Source organism: Emys orbicularis, chromosome 10 (genome assembly GCF_028017835.1).
Source record: "Emys orbicularis isolate rEmyOrb1 chromosome 10, rEmyOrb1.hap1, whole genome shotgun sequence".
NCBI classification, from domain to species: Eukaryota; Metazoa; Chordata; order Testudines; family Emydidae; genus Emys; species Emys orbicularis.
The window spans coordinates 54206991-54227684 of NC_088692.1; the positions used below are offsets into that span (position 1 = coordinate 54206991).

At 43.1% G+C, this 20694-nt stretch overlaps 1 protein-coding gene across 1 annotated transcript in view; it reads left to right on the plus strand.

Annotated features, from left to right (window-relative positions):
- The window catches only part of NRG4 (neuregulin 4), a 39575-nt gene that overhangs the window by 3612 nt on the left and 15269 nt on the right, over window positions 1–20694 (plus strand). Inside the window, exon 2 of the mRNA XM_065412700.1 lies at window positions 1236–1329. Within this exon, the coding sequence (XP_065268772.1) occupies window positions 1236–1329 (94 nt within the window). The remainder of the gene's footprint in view (window positions 1–1235; window positions 1330–20694) is intronic.

Sequence of the window (20694 nt, forward strand, 5' to 3'; positions counted from 1 at the left end):
TTCAGATATGGCTAGAAATAACAGTGAAAATAATCACACCTAAAGTGTGAGATAACACATGATTCTCAGGTTTGTGATGTCACAGGCCTGTTCTATTCCTGTTTGAAAGGAAATGCTTGGGTTTAATAAGTGAGATAAATTCTCCCCCACCCCCACATATATACGGCTATATACTCACTTGCATATACCACCCACCCACCTACCCCAGTTTTAAAAACATGGACTTCTTACTAGGATGTCCAAATCCTGGATTTGGATGCCCAGATTGGCATTTAGGTACATAAAATGGACAATTACTTCTCTAAATGCCAATCTGAGCATCCAAATACTGGATCTGGATAGCTTATTAAGGAGCCTACATTGAAAATTCATGTATAAAATCAATCATGAAAAATGTACTCTTTTGAAATTACATTATAAGAAACAAATGTAATTGTTTGGAGTAATCTTATATTGCAGTTTCTCCACACAAGTATTAATGAACTAGCTCCTCAGATGTGCCAGACTGGTGCTTGGTGCAGCTGGGTGAACCAAAATTGGCTGGAGTCAGCAGGGGGGGGGTGTCAATTTTCATTGAAGGTTGGAGCAGCCTAAAGGCCCAAGGGGCCATTCACTGCCAGGGACAGTTAGACTGCAGCAGCGCTTAGGCCATCCTCCACTTTCCCTGGCCCCACTCCTAGGCTGGGAGGAGGGAGAGTATAGGATTGGCTATACTGCCTCCATATCTGTGGATTCCTGTATGCTGCAGGAATCCCCATATAGCTGGTTTTAAAGCTGCTTTGCACCACTAGAGCAGTGCAAAGCAGTCTTGATAAGGTCTAGCATCTGGCCCAACATATTCACTATGCTCCCCAAATGTGAAAGCCATGAGGAAGATTTCAAAGCTCTGTCACTCCTTACTAATGGAACTGCTCCCACTTCCTCAAACTTTAAGCCTGCCTTCTGATTTGCTGGTACATTTGCTATATATTTTGTAAAATAAACTTTAGTACTTGTATCCACAGTTACAATCACTGATTTTATTAGATACCTGGTGGTACATACTGATGTGTTGGAGAGTAAAACTGTCCTTTATTAGCTTCTAGTGTTTTTAAGCCAGTTGTATCTTTTTTGTTATAATTTAAAGAAAACAACAAAACAAAACCCAAACCACCACATGGTATAATTTTTTCACATCTTGATTCCTCCTGAGTAAAAGTATAACAAATCTCTCTCTTTGTATCTGTTCTTTTCAGATCATGAAGAACTCTGTGGCACCAGTTATGGACCTTTTTGCCTAAATGGCGGGATTTGTTATATGATCCCTACTGTATCCAGTCCATTTTGCAGGTGAGTGAAATTTAAGCTTGTGTGTTCACACATTGGATTTAGCTTATTGGAAGGACGGATACTGTTCTAGTTTAACAATATTTCTTTAAAGAAATATAGCATGGTAGGTGAAAATGTGTATTTGTCCCTGGCTGTTGTAAACATGTTTGTATCTGCAAATTCAGCAGTTCTTGATCATGTGGTTTAATGTTAATGTTTCTGTCTGGTTCATAGAAAGGGTAATGTTTTCAAAACTTGTGCATGCTTGGGGGGAAAAAAATTGGTGGATGAGGCAATACCCATTTATGTATTCAGAATTCAGATTGGTATGTATAATTTAGAGCTTTATACTCCCCTCTTCTTATGCAGTACAGAATGAGAAAAATGCCCTTAATCTCACAGAGAAGAGACTGGAGGAAGGGCATACAGAGAGGCAATAATAGAAACAAGTATATTCCCTCCTCTCCTACACATTATATAGCAAAGTGTTATAATATAAAAAGGGTGTGGCTTGAGCAAAATGGGGAGGAGTCAAGAAAGACAGCATATTTACTTTAGGGGGGGGGGAAATGTAATGGAGGCCAAAAGCATAAGTGAAGGCTGTTTGTGCTCTATGAACCCAATTGAAAGAATCACAAAGCACAGCTTCAGGGGACAGCTAAAAAAGCCATTTGACAAAAAAGCAGCATAGTAGCTGTAGAATCATAGGGTTGGAAGAGACCTCAGGAGGGCATCTAGTCCAATCCCCTGCTCAAAGCAGGACCAACACCAACTAAATCATCCCAGCCAGGGCTTTGTCAAGCCGAGCCTTAAAAACCTCTAAGGATGGAGATTCCACCACCTCCTTAGGTAACCCATTCCAGTGCTTCACCACCCTCCTAGTGAAATAGTGTTTCCTAATATCCAACCTGTGTATGCTATGCTCATATGACAGAGGTTTATAGTGCTTGGGAAAGCTAATACGTGACCTCCAGGAGGGGAGCATGTAACAGAATGTGGAAAGACATAACACTGCCTATCTTTGCAGATAAGATCTCCCCTTCCACATGTAAAAACAGCTGCTATCTATTTGCCAAATCACCCATCAGAGACACAAGAAGAAAAGGTTACCCAGTATATTATCTTAGGTCTGCTTCTACTAATTTTAAACTAGTCTTCATTTGAGATAAGTGAGCTGGTTAACTTAAATGGTTCAATTGACAAGCTGGCACTTACACTGAAAGCTTATGTTTATGGATGTTAGAATGTTAGGGCTCTCTTTCTCTCACGCTTGGTGACTTCTGTTCCCCATTCCCTGGTGGCTTCTTTCAGCCTTCAGATATAACTAGGAGTAATGGGTTGAAATATTTAGGAAGAAAAAAAAAACAGGAAAACTTCCAATGGTGAGATCTGTTAAACTGAATAATCTCACTTTGAACATTCCAATCTTAAATAGACAAAATCCTGAAGATTAGACTGCAGGGAACAATCCTGCATTGTTTTTAAAGGGATAATTATATGATCTCATAAATGTTTTCCATTTCTTACTGTTATATTTTCTAGCCCCAGTAGATATGCATATATTAACTATTTCTTCTGAAATGATCAGCAGTGGAATAGTTAATAAAGTTGACATTTAAATGAGCATAATTAGGCTTCAGAATTAACTTCTACTGAAATAGGTCAATCCACCTTTCGGCTATTGTTAAAGAGGTCAATAGATTCAGCAAAACAGTGCTGCTAATTGTCACATTTGAAAGGTTTCAGCCATAAGGGTTAGAAACTTAATTTATTTTAAATGAAAACCTAAATTCTTCTGAAATTTACAGACCCACCAGAGAACTACTAAACCATGGTTATGGCTCATTCTGTCTCTCTTCTAGCCCTGTTAGTAATTGGTTCCTGAATTTTCAAAGCCTCGCATGAGATTTTAGCCATATAATTCAAATCAATTGAAAATGCATAGCTAAAACTCTCCCTCACACTTTGAAAATTTAGGGATGTTACCCGCTGTATGTAGAAGTCTTGTAACTTAAAATTAAATTAAAACATCAAATACTTTGACACAGCCCATCATAACAGAGAATTTTCACAATTGTTAATTGATACATTTTATAGAAAAAAGCAAGAAGAACACAGGGTAACACACACGTTGTGGAAAATTCTTTAACAGGATTTCAGTAATTATTAAATCTTTAATTTTCTAATTTATATGAAGTTAGCCTTTGTACCCTATTTATTTCCAAAGATCTTAATGTGCTATCAATTAATTTATTGTTACAGTGTTGTAGATTTCTTGGTCCCAAGATACTAGAGAGACAAGGTGGGTAAAGTAATATCTTTTATTAGGCCACTTCTGTTGGTGAAAGAGACAAGCTTTCGAGCTACAAAGAGCCTGACCTGAAGAAGAGCTCCGTGTAGCTCCAAAGCTTGCCTCTTTCACCAACAGAAGTTGGTCCAATAAAAGATTAATTTGTGATTTTTAAAAAGTGCCTGTGTGTACATTAAAAAATTACCAATTTTTTCAAATATATACATCCATTCAAATTAATCAAAATCAACACCTTAATCTCCCCATTACTCATTGAATTAAGCCTCACAGTTTTCTTGTGAGATAGGTAATAAATATTCTAACTTTACAGATGGATAAATTGAGAATGATTAGTAGTGTGTTCAAGGGTGCCCTCAGAGTCTTTTGAGATTCTACTACCAAATTGAAGATTGGGTGGAAGTAATTTCCCTGCCTGTAGTGGACAGTGTTAAAATTTAATACTAACTGGCTAAGCTTTGCCAGAGATTACTTATCCTTGAGGCCGAAAACAAAGAAACAGACAAACAAAAACCTTCTGAAGTGCATATTTTTGCCTTTGGAATGTACTAGATTATACCACATCACAGCTATATTCAGCCAATGTCTCTGGGAAGGATGCAGCCAAAACCCTGTAATAATTCTTCACACAATCAATCCCCAGTTCTATTTCAGATTACACAAATTGAGCACTGTGCTATATTGTCAGTAACTCAAGACCTAGTGCTGGAACCCTTACTCACACAGTACTTGACGTAAGTGGGGCTACTCATGTGAGTAAGCACAATTGTGACCTTAGTATATTTTTCTTGGAACAAAAAAGTACAAACATTTCTAGTGAAATGCACACGATACAAACATGACACATTCTGTCACCTCTCTTCTTGGTTATGGTTATGACAAAGGGCCTTTGTTCATTTGCTTTTTGCTCTTCCATTTGAATACACTATCCACTCCCTCATCCTTCTTCTCTGCAAGCACATGCACCCCTGGCTGGCCCTGGTACATGCGTTTATCACACGCTAAGGGAGAATATTTTTGCAGGAAACTCTTGTTAAAATATTCACTGCGCATCACTGAGATTTATCCTTGAGGATAATTGTCCAGCATCATTCAGTGAATCAAATGAAGAGATAAGAATAGAATGTAGGAGTCCTGATTTCCAGGTCACTTATTCTAGCTACTAGGCCACACTAACTCACATTATATAATTTAAATTAATGCAGAAAAATTGAAAATAAAAGTCTGTCAAGAAAAATCCTTATTTTTGGTTAACTAGAAAGAAACCCTCCTTTCCAGCATTTTAGTAGCAATAATAAGTAGGGGAAAAGTGGAACATTAAAATTAGATGGTGTCGGTTATACAACTTCAGATACAGTTTCAAAGCATTCTGTCTTAGGAATTGCCTAACCACAATATATAGTGAAGGAGGTGTATCTAATGTGATAACTGTATATTTGGCGTAACAGACTTCCTGAACAATTAATTCTTTAGCAGTGCACGCTTGTAAGCATAGGTGATTTCCACTTTAAAAGGGTTCCAAATGAAATCTTATGTAAATCAGGTACTGACTGGCACTAGGATATTTTGCAGCCTGGAAAGGCAAAAAGCTAACTTCTTTAGAGTATCTCTGTTGTACTCTAGCACTCAAAACTTATTTATTCACTACCCCATTTTGACTTTGAAGTATTTTTCCTGTGTATCTAATTGCTGCTTATCAAGTTATATGAATTTAAATAGAAGCATTCTGTTTAAGCATATTCTCATTCCAAGCATGTTCCTTAATCAGTCAGAGAAGAAGGCTAATTATAAATGAGAAAGGTTCTGTTTACACACAGATATCTGAGTAATCAGCAGTGATGTGAATAGAAATAACAGGAAAAAAGTGCATCACTGTGCAGTGGAATTAACAAAAATATTTGATTCTTTAAAACTTCCTTAAGACTGACATCACCAAGCAAGTGATCAAATGTTGTGTTTCTTAGTCTTGCCTAGCTCCTCAAAGTAGCAGGGACCTGGCACCACCCTATAGCATAGCCTCCAAGTTGCTCTTATATGACTAACTGTGGCCAATGCAAAGAATGACTAGAGTTTAGGGCTTCAGAACCACATTCTCCAGGCCAAAGAATGAATCACTGACATGGGACCATTGATTGCAAAGGATTAAGGAAACAAAAATGTGGACCTGAAAACTGTTTTAAAAGTGCTTAAAATACATCAATGTAAATAGATAGCACATTATGATAAATGCCATGTTGCAAGCAGGGTTTATGCAGGATACATGATGCAATATAGTCTGTTGTAACTCTGCGAACTATGATCTGTGTCTAAAGTAGAATTGCATCATCCTTTAAAATAAATATGCCTCTTTTATAGAGGATATAGAAGCTGATAGTTACTGTTTGCTTTTAGATATTTCACAGCTACTTTCACTTGGCAGAAGTGGATATTTGTATATAGTTGAAATAGGATAGCACAAAAACTTTCTCTGCACAGCATAACATTTTGTGATTCTAAATGCACCTGGCATATGTTAATATATTGTGAGCTGCCATCTTCACTTTGTGCCATTTCTAATACTGGCTTAATTTCCTCAGCAGCCAAAGGTGCACCTGTCGCCATACACAGGTTGAGATTCAACACTGAAGTATCCAATTTAAAATATACATATAAGTAACAAACACACAGAACATAATGTGAAATCCAAATGCCTCAGGTGTGTTGTAAAGCATGAGGCTGAAAGATGTTTGCTTGAGCACCTGATGTACAGCTGTCCCATTATCATTAACAAGCTGGAGAAGAGTACTATGTTGCAATTTTGTCATCCGTGGTACCAATCTCATACTAAATTATTTCTTCTTTATTTTATCTTACATCTGTGCAAAGGAATTTGGATGCCCAGTTTTGGGCACTCAGGCAAAAAAGGGAAGCAGAATGTGGGCAGTGCATGCTCTTTGAAAATCTCTGTGGATGGAAGTCCAGCTATGGCTGGGGGACCCAATACTGAGAATGTATTTTCAAAGCTTCACTATTATATGGTGCTCTGCTCTCCTGGCATTACTGTTCTCCTTGTTTCTGAATATCACTGCCCCTCCCCTTCTCCCAGTCCACTTTAGATGCTTCAGCAATCCTCTGAGGGGAATCTGTGGACTGCACGGACACCATTGTCTCATCAGCATCTGAACAGATAGAAAAGCCTAGGAGATAGAAATCAGGAACAGGAGTTGGTCACTGTTTAAGATGAATATATTCTGTACTCACAGGTTGCAGAAATAGAATAAGAAGCAGAGAAGGGGCAGGTTCTATACACTATGGCAATGTTTTAAAATCTTGGGTAGATGCAAATAACTATTTGGGTCCCCATCAAGGGGCACTAGTGTGAGCGAATTATGTGCCCAGGCAATTTTCACAGCTTGGATTTGGCTGCTTCCAAATTGCTTGAGTATACAGTACTTGGTGGGATTTTCAAAGTGCCCACGCAAATATCCTTAGTGTTTAAGGATGAGCAGAAACAGCCACCAGATGCACAATAAAGCGGTAACAGGCAGTATACTAATGATGCTTGGACACCCAGTAATGAGCAGTGTAAAAGCAGGTTATTTTCAAGTAATGGCTATTCCCAGTGAAGAGCGGCCAAACTCATAAAGGTTGGGGCAGGCACAAATGATAAGACAGAAGCAGAGAGGATAAGAGGACAAGAAGAAGCCCAGCTACTGACTGAGGCAATCAAGTCCTACTCCTAGACACACCATAGCCGAAGCTCCCTCGTGGTCCCACCCTGGAGAGCCAGCGGCAAGTCAGGCAGGGACATCTCCACTCCATGAGCAGTGTCAGGGGCATCCCTCCCCTTGAGAGTCGGAAGAGTATCTGCCTGTGTGGGTAGGCTGGGCCTGCTGCACTTTTCTCCTTTCATACACGGAGTGCTTTGTTGGAGGGCCCTTCAAAAGTGGGTGTTTGTGTTAAGGCCCCATTAAAAGGCAGGCTGTAGCTCACACCTCTCAGTACAATTGTTTCAGGCTCTCTCTAAAGTCAGGCAGATGTTATTGCATCAGTAGGCTGCAGATGTTTTATATTGGTCTCAGATAAACAGTGACATTGAGGAAGTTGTCAAGACCTATTGCACATGCCAAAAATACATGACGGGTTAAGCAAAAGAGCCCGTGTTGGTGGCACAGGAAAAATTGGTCCTTTGGAGCAAAGTAGGCATAGATTTGTTTACATTTACTTGGGAAAAGATGCATTCTAGACTATTATTCTAATTTCCCTGAGATAGCTTTACTAGGAGATACTACTGCTAAACTGGTGATTGTGCATGTTAAATCTATTTTGCTAGACATGGTATAAGTGACATAGTAATGTTTGATAATGGGCCGCAGTTTGGTGGCAATGAGCTTAAGCAATTTTTAGTGAAGTTTGGGTTAAGACATATAATCTCTAGTCCCCATTATCCCCAATCCAATGGACTGGTGGAAAATGGTGTTTTCCATGCCCTTTTCCCTGCAAAGGTCTGTTAGGCAACAACCACATGTTAAGACAACTGAGCTCCTGTACCTAACTCTGCCAGAACAAATGGACTCTCAGTCTTCTGAAAATAGCACTATTGATATTTTAAGGGAGACCTGCAAGTCCAAGTGAGAGTCCTGTGATAGTGTTCCCAGGTTTTAGCTGAATTAGTTATTTGTCAAGAGGGGCCCTAGATAAGAACGGCCATACTGGGTCAGACCAAAGGTCCATCTAGCCCAGTATCCTGTCTTCCGACAGTGGCCAATGCCAGGTGCCCCAGAGGGAATGAACAGAACAGGTAATCACCAAAGTTATCCATCCCCATACCCAGCTTCTGGCAAACAGAAGCTAGGGACACCATCCCTGCCCATCCTGGCTAATAGCCATTGATGGACCTATTCTCCATGAACTTTAGTTATTTTTTGAAGCCTGTTATAGTCTTGGCCTTCACAACATCCTCTGGCAAAGAGTTCCACAGGTTGACTGTGCGTTGTGTGAAAAAAAAAATACTTCCTTTTGTTTGTTTTAAACCTGCTACCTATTAATTTCATTTGGTGACCCCTAGTTCTTGTGATATATTGAACATGGCCTTTTTGCTGCTATTACCTATCTGGCAGAAGTGTCACATTTGCAACAATGAGGACCGGACATTTACTAAAAAAAAAAAAAAAGGCTGTCCCCATCACATAACTCCAGGAACTAAGGCCCTAGGCATAGATAGGCCTGTAGCTCCTGTGCCTTTATCCAGCCCTGCTGGTTGCACTGAAGTTGACAACATAATTAAGAAATGGCCCTTCCCTTGAGTGCTCAAGACACTCCTCTGCCACTATAAAGCAAAGGCAGTAAGTTGTGGTTGTAAATTGGTTACATACCATAGGAGAAAAAGGCAGAATGTGGAAGTAGTGGCATGATTCTGGGTAATGATCTAGCACAGCTGTATACACTACCTGTGTGTCAGATATGGTACAGCCATCATATCCATGGAATTAGGTACATTTTCTATTTCATACTCAGTGATGCAAACTCTTGAAACATTTGATGTTTTTTAAAAAAAAAGTCTCAGCTCCTGGAGTCTAGACAGTATGTGAAAATCGCAGCTTTCTTTTTTTATGAAAGTATGTTTTTAGACTTCATGGTTGTGGAGAAAAGCTTGAACACATGAACCAAGTGCACCCTGAAGGCTCAAAAAACAGAAAGCAAGTAAAAAGAACACAATTATTTTTTAAAAATCTCATTGTTTGTAAGCCAATCTCATTACTTTTTTGGGCCCAGCCTCATAATTTTCAAATGCCTGGTGTTGGCAGTACTACAGATGGCATAGTTTCCCCTTGATATCATCACAGAGATATACACCATGTGCCACTACAGATGAGAAGTCATCCATGGCTTAGAATTCCTGTATAACTTGATGTTGTCTCTGCCCATCCATAAAGAAATTAATGTGGGACTATAATCATGCAGATCACAGATTTAAGAAGTCCTCTACACAGAAGCAACTCACTGGCTGATGCTAGTAGTGTCCCCAATGGTCCTTTGAAAGGACCTGAGTTCAGTGACCTTGACACAGATAAGAAGGGGTCTGGCTCTTTTAGGTCAGCATTCAGCTCATCACAGTTTTGCTGAGTGGTTTTGGGGTAACTTGTGGCTCAGCAAGGTTGAGGAAGGCCCTCTAAGGCTCACAGAATCCATTAAGGTTACAGCACCTTCTCTAAGCCTCTCCATTTCATGCCACCTCATTTTTTATACAGTCCTCACATAGTCAGGTCCTGTACTGCTTTCTCTTCCTCAAGCTACCCCTCTGCCTCACCCTCACTCCGGCAGCTCCACAAGGTGCCTCCCACATGAAATTCCAATATGTGAGTGGCAACTATTTCTACTTCCTCCCTTCACCTCTCCTAGTCCCTAACTTAATCCCAACTCTCCTCCATCTTTCCTAGACTAATCCTATAAATCTTCAGTAAATCCTGTTTCTTTCTGTATCTCTTTCTCCATCCCTGTGTTTGTCCATCTCTCTCCAAGGGGTGTATGAGAGAGTCCTTGCTCTGTGTGATGTCTGTCTTCAGGCTGCATACATGCAAAGAGCCAGTGAAGGGCTGCTGCTTTAGCACCCTAACCTATACATCCTGGCTTTTCTTCATGGCTCAAAAAACTTACTTTGAACACCTCGAACAGGCCCTTCTGAAAATATTGTTTGGGTACCTCTACCCTAGACTACACTCCATCCTGCTTCTGTGGAGTGCTGAAGTCACTGGGTTCTTAGGTGTTGAGAGGGAGGATAGTTCAGTGGTTAGGGTGCTAGGCTCAGACTTGGGAGACCTGGGTTTAGTTCCCTGCTCTGCCACAGACTTTCTGTGTGGCTTTGGGCAAGGTACTTAGTGTGGGATCCACAAAGGGCCTTATGTGCCTAAATCCCAGTTTTGGCTCCTCTGCGACCCGCAAAATGCCTGCTGAATCCCATAGGTGCCTAAACTCAACAGTGCCAAAGTTTTCAGTGTAAAAGTTCCCTCTGCACCTCAATTGCTGCCTCAGGGCATGCACACTGGTTTGTGAATTGTTCTGGGGCTTAGGTGGGAGACAGGCACCTAGAGAGAGGCAGCAGTGCACATACTCAGAAGCAGAAACCTAGGTGCTGAGGGAACTTTTACCCTGAAAACTTAGGCACTGAGTTTAGGCAGTTACAGGGGTCAGTGAGAGTTGTATGGATAGCTGTGTAGCCAAAATTGGGACATAGGTGCCTAAACCTATGACTTCAGCACCTGAGTCTTGGGTTTAAGCTCTTTAGCACCTTACTGGATCTGGGGCATAATCTCTCTGCATTTCAGTTTCCCCATCTGTAAAATGGGATAATAATACTACCCCTACCTCACAGGGGTGTTTTGAAGATAGCTATATTAAAAAGAGTGTGAGACACTCAGATACTATGGTACTGAGAGTCATATAAGTACTTAAGATAGTTTACACTAGGGTGTTTTAGGGGAAAAGTCCCTTTGGTTTGGCTTCACACTGCTTAGGCTCCCACTGCTGTTAGCACAAGTGGGCATTTTAATTTTCAAAAAGTCCATAGTTTAGACATGGCCTCAGACAACTTATGCACAACCAAATGCCAGCTTTGAAAGACCTCTGGGCACACAGCTTTAACTCTAAAGGCCCCCTAAACAGCTGTTTTTGTCTGCCCAAGCTTTTGCAAGTGTTGGCCTTAAATGGTAATATTTTTTATATTTGATATTCTGGTTTCTCTTCCACTGGGTCAAGATAGTTTACAACTTTTAGGACGCTATTGGAGACTAAAGCCTGTATCAATATTCAGGATATCAGCCCCTTGGCCTGAATTGGCAGGTGGATAATATAAGGACATGAGAATGGCCATACTGGGTCAGACAAAGGTTCATCTAGCCCTGTATCCTGTCTTCTAACAGTGTCCTATGCCAGATCCTTCAGAGGGAATGAACAGAACAGGTAATCATCAAGGGATCCATCCCGTCGCCCAGTCCCAGCTTCTGGCAAACAGAGGCTAGGGACACCATTCCTGCACATCCTGGCTAATAGCCATTGATGGACCTATCCTCCATGAACTTAACTAGTTCTTTTTTGAAACATGTTATAGTCTTGGCCTTCAGACTATCCACTGGCAAACTTCCACAGGTTGATTCTGCCTACAGCTTGGTATTTTCATACAAACCATTGCTAACCAAGAAATTCCCCTGCTTTTCCTGATTGGAGACAAGTTCTAATAGTATTATTTGCTCTGATTAATAACAATACTAATCAGAAGGAAAGCAGTGGGGTTTCCTGTGTGTTTATTAGGGTCAAATCCTGGTTCTCTGCGCAAAGCCTATTAAAATGAGATTTGCTCATGGCACCTACAATGGTTGGAGAAAGGAATTCTCCCATCCCACCAAAAGCCATGGGCAAGTCCTGGAGCACCTGCACAACCGTACAAACTGTTGGAGCCTAATTGCAGCAATAGCTGCTGTGGCTCAATGAAGAGTCACAACGCACATTTTGGTGAGTGACTTATTCACTAAAGGATATAAATAATTGCAGACCCACTGGACATGTCCACACATCTTCCCAGATCTGATCCACTCCCACCCTTCCTCCTTGATGCTGACATGGAGAGTTCCACGTGGAGCAATATTCTGTGGTGTATGAGACCTAAATGTTCCCCTTACACAGATTTCTTGTGGCTGGCTCCTCCTCCAATGCAGCTGTCTCTTTTCTGCTGCCTTTAAGTCTGTTTGTAACCCTTTGGCAAGCTAGATGATCTAGCCCTTAAAGTATGTATTTTACAAGGCAAGTGAAAATCTTGATTACCATCTGAAATTCTGTTTTCACAGTTTTAAAGCTCACAGCTTTACTAGTAGACATTTGAAATCTATTTTCTTTTAACATTTTCTGTTTAAATTAGAAATCTAATTTTTCTTCAGATGCAGTAAAACTATATTTTTCCTTTTTAAATTCATATTAGAATTCTACATAGTAGGATTGTTTAAAGCCAACAGATAACATGTGTTGCAACAGCATGCAAGTAACCTATTGCAACAGCAACACTTGTCCTTGTGACCACAAGCCTTAATTAGTATAATTCCCTCTTAGTAGGGCTTACTGCAGGGCTTCTGTCTCTTGCAGACACTTTTTCACAACACAGCAGCATTTATCCACTGAACTGAGCAACTGCAAACACATCATGCTTAATCTTGTTCTTACATTGACTGCCTATAAAGTGGCAGATTGATTATAAACTGGTACAGTTGATTTTTAAAGCCCTTAATAATATGGTGCTTGGCTACCTTTGAGACCTCCTGTTACAGTTTCATCATGATGGGAGTCTGTGCTCATACACATGCCTTTCAGAAGCAGGGGCCTGGATTTTCTTGATGTCAATGAGAAACCCTATTGATATCATTGGAGTTATACTGGGATAAGAGGATAATCAGGTTCTTAGAGTGAGGAACTCAGCCTTGAAATCCGCTCAGTCTGTCTCTCTGACTTTTAAAAACGTATATAGTAAAAATGTTTCCCTTTCTTAGAGTGCCTTAGAAGAACTGTTGTCCTGATATTGGTTACACTTCTTCCCCTTTCTGGTGTACCAGATCCTACAGATGTTTAGTTTTTAACAAAGATGGTTTTTAATAGAATGTTTTAGTCATTTTTATAAATGACTAAAAGATTGTACAATGTTCTAAGCCCATTGGCAGGATCACTGTATTCATAATTTTGTTTGTAAAAGATACAAATGTAAACAATAGATAAACCAATACCTTGACATTAGTCATTCCTGTTTCTATAAAGTGCTTCACTAGTTTATAGTTCACTTTAAATGATGCTTTAAATTTTTACAAGGAATATTTAGGCTATAGGGCAATATTTTCCAACTGTGGGCCTTTTGGGGGAAGGGGAACTAGGTTAGTCTACAGGAGCAGTAGGGGGAAGCTGTATGACCCCAGATCAGCCCCACCTGATTCTACAAACATGCTACTTCAACAGTGGGTAGAACAGCTGAAAACTCCTTAAGAGATGCCACCTTCCCTCCCAGCTGGTATGGCAGCTCTGAATGCAGACATTCAAGGGAGAAATTCACAGGTCTAGATTCTCTGGCTATTTGCTTCTTGGGTCTTCATGTTAAAGGCACCACTTCTACAATTTCTGTTTTTTAGTTAATAAAAATGTGCCTCCACATTCTCAGTGACTTCTGCTATCTTTCTATCCATCACTGTGATAAATGAAGGGTGAGGGGGCTCCCTTTTATGGACACCCAGCCAGCCAGTTAGCTGTAAAATCCCTCTTGGTAGCTGTTCTCTGCTTGCTTTACCTGTAAAGGATTAACAAGCCCACAGGTAAAAGAAAAGGAATGGGCACCTGACCAAAAGAGCCAATGGGAAGACTAGAACTTTTTAAAAATGGGAAACTTTCCCTTTGTCTGTTGTTCTCTGGGCCGCAGAAACACGGAGCAGCAATGCTATAAGCAGAAATGCTGTGTAAGGTTTGAACCAGGTATGAAGAAGTATCTTCCATACCTGGAAGAAATAATTGGGATAGGGAATGTTTAGTTAGAGTTATCAGGTTTATTTCTTATTTTGGCTTGTGGCTCTCTTCTGTGCTAACCCCGATGCTTTTGTTTGCTTGTAACCTTTAAGCTGAACCTCCAAGAAAGCTATTTTGGGTGCTTAATTTTTGTAATTGTTTCTTTTAAGATTTAGCAAAAAGCCTAAGTTCCAGATGTATTTTTTTCCTTTTTGTTTTTAATAAAATTGACCTTTTTAAATAACAGGATTGGATTTTTGGCGTCCTAAGAGGTTTGTGCATGTTGTTTGATTAGCTGATAGCCACAGCTAATTTCCTTTGTTTTCTTTCTCAGCTCTTCCCGGGATGGGGAGTGAAAGGGCTTGAGGGTAGCCCACAGGGAGGAATTCCCAAGTGCTCCTTCCTGGGTTCAAATGGTTTTTTTTTTTGCATTTGGGTGGTGGCGGCATTTACCAAGCCAAGGTCAGAGAAAAGCTGTAACCTTGGGAGTTTAATACAAGCCTGGAGTGGCAAGTATTAATTTTTAAAATCCTTGTGGACCCTCCACTTCCTGTACTCGGAGTGACAGAGTGGGGAATCAGCCTTGACAATCACATTGTAAGTTTTCCTCCTGTTTTTAAAATATTCTTTGACTACTCACCTCATCCCACCCAATCTGTCTACTCTGATGATTCTACTTTTCTAACCTTCGCTTTTCCCCCAGATCCTTCTCGGTGGCTTTTCACAATGACAGTGTCTCTCTCACTTCTCCTGACCCATTTTGTTTCCCTCTCTATGGGTATGTCTACACTACGAGAGTAGTTCGATTTTACTTAAATCGAATTTGTGGAACCGATATTACAAAGTCAAACGTGTGTATCCACACGAAGGACAGTAATTCGACTTTGTGAGTCCACACTAATGGGGCAAGCGTCAACATTGGAAGCGGTGCACTGTGGGCAGCTATCCCACAGTTCCCACAGTCCCCGTTGCCCATTGGAATTCTGGGTCGAGCCCCCAATGCCTGCTGGGGCAAAAAATGTGTCGAGGGTGGTTTTGGGTAACTGTCGTCATTCAACCGTCACGCCCGCCCTCCCTCCCTGAAAACGCCGGCGGGCAACCACTTCGCGGGCTTTTCTGGTGAGTGACAGCGCGGACGCCACAGCACTGCGAGCATGGAGCCCGCTGCGACCATCGCTGCAGTTATGGCCGTTGTCAACACCTCGCACCTTATCATCCACCTTTTTCAGAGTCGGATGCTGAGAAATCGGGCGAGGAGGCTATGGCAGCGCGGTGAGGACATTAAGTCTGAGAGGGGCACAGACCTCTCACAAAGCACGGGACCCCGCGCCGTGAACATCATGGTGGCAATGGGTCATGTTGATGCTGTGGAACGGCGATTCTGGGCCCGGGAAACAAGCACGGACTGGTGGGACCGCATAGTGCTGCAGGTCTGGGATGAATCACAGTGGCTGCAAAACTTTAGGATGCGTAAGGGAACTTTCCTGGAACTTTGTGAGTTGCTGTCCCCTGCCCTGAAGCGCAAGGACACCCGGATGCGAGCAGCCCTGACTGTCCAGAAGCGAGTGGCCATAGCCCTCTGGAAGCTTGCAACGCCAGACAGCTACTGGTCAGTCGCGAACCACTTTGGCGTGGGCAAATCTACCGTGGGGGTTGCTGTGATGCAAGTAGCCAACGCAATCGTTGAGCTACTGCTGTCAAAGGTAGTGACCCTTGGAAACGTGCAGGTCATCATAGATGGCTTCGCCGCGATGGGATTCCCAAACTGGGGTGGGGCTATAGATGGAACTCACATCCCTATCCTGGGACCGGACCACCAGGCCAGCCAGTACATTAACAGAAAGGGCTACTTTTCAATGGTGCTGCAAGCACTGGTGGATCATAGGTGACGTTTTACAAACATCAACGTCGGATGGCCGGGCAAGGTTCATGACGCTTGTGTTTTCAGGAACTCTGGTCTGTTTAGACGGCTGCAGGAAGGTATTTACTTCCCGGACCACAAAATAACTGTCGGGGATGTGGAGATGCCTATAGTGATCCTCGGGGACCCAGCCTACCTGCTAATGCCTTGGCTCATGAAGCCCTATACAGGTGCCCTGGACACTGAAAAAGAACTCTTCAACTACCGTCTGAGCAAGTGCAGAATGGTGGTGGAGTGTGCTTTTGGACGTCTCAAGGGGAGATGGAGAAGCTTACTGACTCGCTCTGATCTCAGCGAAACCAATATCCCCATTGTTATTGCAGCTTGCTGTGTGCTCCACAATCTCTGTGAGAGCAAGGGGGAGACCTTTATGGCAGGGTGGGAGGTTGAGGCAAATAGCCTGGCTGCTGATTACGCCCAGCCAGACAGCCGTGCGATTAGAAGAGCCCAGCGGGATGCGCTGTGCATCCGGGAGGCTTTGAAAGCTAGGTTCCTCAGTGAGCAGGGTAACCTGTGACTATTAACTTTGTTTAAAGAGAAGCTGAACCTGCCACCGTTTCTTTACCCACTTAATGTTGACTATCCTCTGCAGTTACATACCCCGTTCACCCCGTTCACCCCCCTTCCAACACACGTTTAAAAATAAAATAAATGGAACTTTGTTAATTGACACCGTTTTATTACGGATTTCGTGGTAAAGTGTTGAAACTGGGACGCAGACTGTGGTGGGGAGCTGGTGTAGTGATGGAAAGGACGCTTCTAAACTCGAGGAATGACAGGCTCCTGCTCCTAGAGCGGTCCGCAGTGGTGGACTGGTTGTTTCAATGGAGCCTGCCACCCCTCCTTTTCGGGACTCTGTGTGTGGGGGCTATGTGACTTTGTGGCGGGGGAGGACGGTTACAGATCCCCTGCTGCGTGGCTCTGTGATCCAGGCTAAGGACCGCTGCATAAGATCTCTAACCGCCCTCCCCCGCCACAAACTCACATAGCCCCCGCCCCCCCCCCAGAACATGAAAACCACCTCCCAGACTGACCAGGGTGCCTAGTGACTGCAATGTGTGTGTGACCTTCTGCTGAACCTGCCCCCGTGTCTGTACCCTGGTAAAGGTGACCGTCCTCTCCAATTACCAACCCCCTTCCCCCCCTTCAAACACATTCTCCTCTAAAAGAACATGATGGAAACAGTAATTAACAGAAACGTTTTTTTTATTAGCAACTACAGAGTTAGGGGATGAAACTGGGACGGGGGCTTGGGTGAGGCGGGAAGGAAAGGACTTATCAAATTTTTGGGAATGAGAGCCTTCTGGTACTTGAGCAATCTGCAGGGGTGGAGTGACAGTTTTCACGGCCCCTGCCGCCCCTCCTTCTTGGGACTTTGGGTGAGGGGGGGATGGGACTTTGTGGCGGGGGAGGGTGGTTAGAGATAGACTGCAGCGGGGCTCTGTCCTCCTGCCTCCGGTCCTGCAGAACATCCACAAGGCGCCGGAGCATGTCCGTTTGCTCCCTCATTAGTGCAAGCAGCGTTTGAGTCGCCTGCTGGTCTTCCTGCCGCCACCTGTCCTCCCGTTCGCTGTGTGATCGCTGGTATTGCGACATGTTCTCCCTCCACTGGGTCTGCTGTGCCGCCTCGGCTCGGGAACAGACCATAAGTTCTGAGAACATGTCGTCCCGTGTCCTTTTCTTTCTCCGCCTAATCTGCGCCAGCCTCTGGGAGGGGGATGCCGGGGTAGGTCGGGAGACATTCGCAGCTGTGGGATGGGAAAAAGGGAGTGAATTCCTCACAAAGATACATTTTTGTGAACAATGAACATAGTCTTTCTCTGTGAAGAAGACCATGCACAGCACCTATCACATGCGCACTCAGGACAAGGTCGAATTTTCGGCCTTCGCATTCACTGCCTGGGATCTTGCAGTGGAGATCAGACAAGCGGGGCAGGACAGCGGAATTCGGGTAGCAGGCTGACATGGTAAGCCGTAGACTTTTGGCTGCTTAAAACTTAATTTATAGCAGTGCCCTCCTTTCACGTTCAAAGCAATGCTCCTAGTGTTGCCAGTTCCTGCTGCCGGCAATCTGGCAAGCATGAACTCTGCCCCTGTCCCACCCCCTCGTGGCTGTCCCCGGGAAAGATCCCTGTATGCTGCCCCTCTCCCGCCTCCACCGCGTGGCTGTAAACCGCCGGTTACAGTTATGTAAAGGAACAGGCAAGCAGTCCCAATACTAACATTCCCCTAATTCAAAGCAGGTCACCATGAGCGACATCACTCTGATGTGGATTTCTGACACAGAGAAAGACCGCATGCTGTGTGAAAGCCAGCAAAAACCAGGGCCGTATGCCGCCATGCTCTGCGAGGCAATGATCCCAGAGCACTTGATGATAGCCTGGCGCGGAAAAGTTTCCTACCACGGAGGACGCAATAAGGCCGCTCTCCCCAGGAACCTCATGCAAAGGCTTTCCAATTACCTCCAGGAGAGCTTCGTGGAGATGTCCCATGAGGATTTCAGCTCTATCCCCGGACATATAGACCTTATTTTCCAGTAGCTGCACTGGCAAGGACTAAAAAGTAGAGCGCCTAGGGCAAACTAATCATGATAAACCGGACATTGTTAGATTCTTTTGCAGTAGTTGCACTGCCAAGGACTAAAACGTTAAGCGCCTAGGGCAAACTAATCATGAAAAACCCATTGTTAATATTCCTGTTCTGTTCAAAATAAATGTTTACATGTTTAAAACACTTACCGACTGATCCTTCCCCTGATTCAGGGTCCGGGTTAACGCCTGGGGAGGGTTGGTAGGGGATCTCCGTCAGGGTGATGAAGAGATCCTGGCTGTCGGGGAAATCAGCGTTGTAAGCGCTGTCGACTGCCTCGTCCTCCTCATCTCCTTCCTCATCTTCCCCATCCGCTAACATCTCCGAGGAAGCAGCCGTCGACAATATCCCATCCTCAGAGTCCACAGTCAGTGGTGGGGTAGTGGTGGCGGCCGCACCTAGAATTGAATGCAGTGCCTCGTAGAAACGGCATGTCTGGGGCTGGGATCCGGAGCACCCATTTGACTCTTTGGTCTTCTGGTACGCTTGTCTCAGTTCCTTGATTTTCACGTGGCACTGCGTTGAATCCCGGCTGTATCCTCTCTCCGTCATGGCTTTTGAGATCTTCTCGTAGCTCTTCGCATTCCGTTTCTTGGAGCGCAGCTCCGAAAGCACGGACTCATCGCCCCACACAGCGATCAGATCCAAGACTTCCCGATCAGTCCATGCTGGGGCCCTCTTTCTATTCTGAGATTGCATGGTCACCTCTGCTGGAGAGCTCTGCATTGTTGCCAGTGCTGCTGAGCTCGCCACGATGTCCAAACAGGAAATGAGATTCAAACTGGCCAGACAGGAAAAGGAATTCAAATTTTCCCGGGGCTTTTCCTGTGTGGCTGGTCAGAGCATCCGAGCTCGGACTGCTGTCCAGAGTGTCAACAGATTGGTGCACTGTGGGATAGCTCCCGGAGCTATTAGCGTCGAATTCCATCCACACCTACCCTAATTCGACATGGCCATGTCGAATTTAGCGCTACTCCCCTCGTCGGGGAGGAGTACAGAAATCGAATTAAAGAGACCTCTATGTCGAACTAAATAGCTTCGTTGTGTGGACGGGTGCAGGGTTAATTCGATTTAACGCTGCTAAATTCGACATAACCTCCTAGTGTAGACCAGGCCTAAGTCACTCACTTACTTCCTCTTATGCTCTTGCCTTAAAACTCTTCTTTATGGTTTAGACTGATGCTGCAACCTATTCCTCTTTCCCTTCCCTAACACTGCATGCTTCCATTCTTCCTGTCACTAGTCTTCAATAATAGTTAAATGCAGGAAAAATGCATATACATTGTTTTTCTGTGCCTGTTTTTCTCTGCAGCTCTGTGTCATTTCCCATTTCTATTTGAATGAGACAAACTGTTCTTTAAAGCTATATTTCTATTGTATTTCTCAGAATGAAACATTTTGTGATACCTTTTATGAAGGACACTATGCAAATAACTTGCATTTTATATGAAAATCTACAGAGAATTTCTGAAATGTTAGCTTACAGCAATCAGTTGATTAAGCAGGGTCTAGATAGCTCTAAGGAATCAAGTTTCTGCATGGATAGTAAATTTGAGAAGATCAGGTCTCAAGCAATGGACTTAAAGAAAATAGTGTTCATTTAGTCATTATTATATAGCTGTGATATTTGATGACTGAAAATGAGATAAAACATTTGGACAACAAATTGAGAATATGATCTCTGTGTGCCAGAGGAATTGAGAAATCAGGAAGATTTCTTTGTGCAATTGATTAGATATTCTAGAATTGTCCTCTGTTGGACAGTCAACTCCAAATTCTTTTTCTTGATGAAGTCTCAGTCCTTGTGATGTTACAGTATATTGTTGTAGAGATATATGATTATGAGCCCAGTCACGTAAGGCACTGAACACCCTCATCAGCCAATGACACTTGGCACCTTACAGAATTCAGCCAATAATCCTTTGCGTCATTACAATAGCAGCTATAGCAATGTATTGTAATGTCACAAAGGATTGTAACTTCAAAGTCAGGAGTAAGAAGCAGGAACAGATGTACTCCTAAACTACAAAGATCCTGTTTTCCTTCAAAAGTCCCTAGTAAT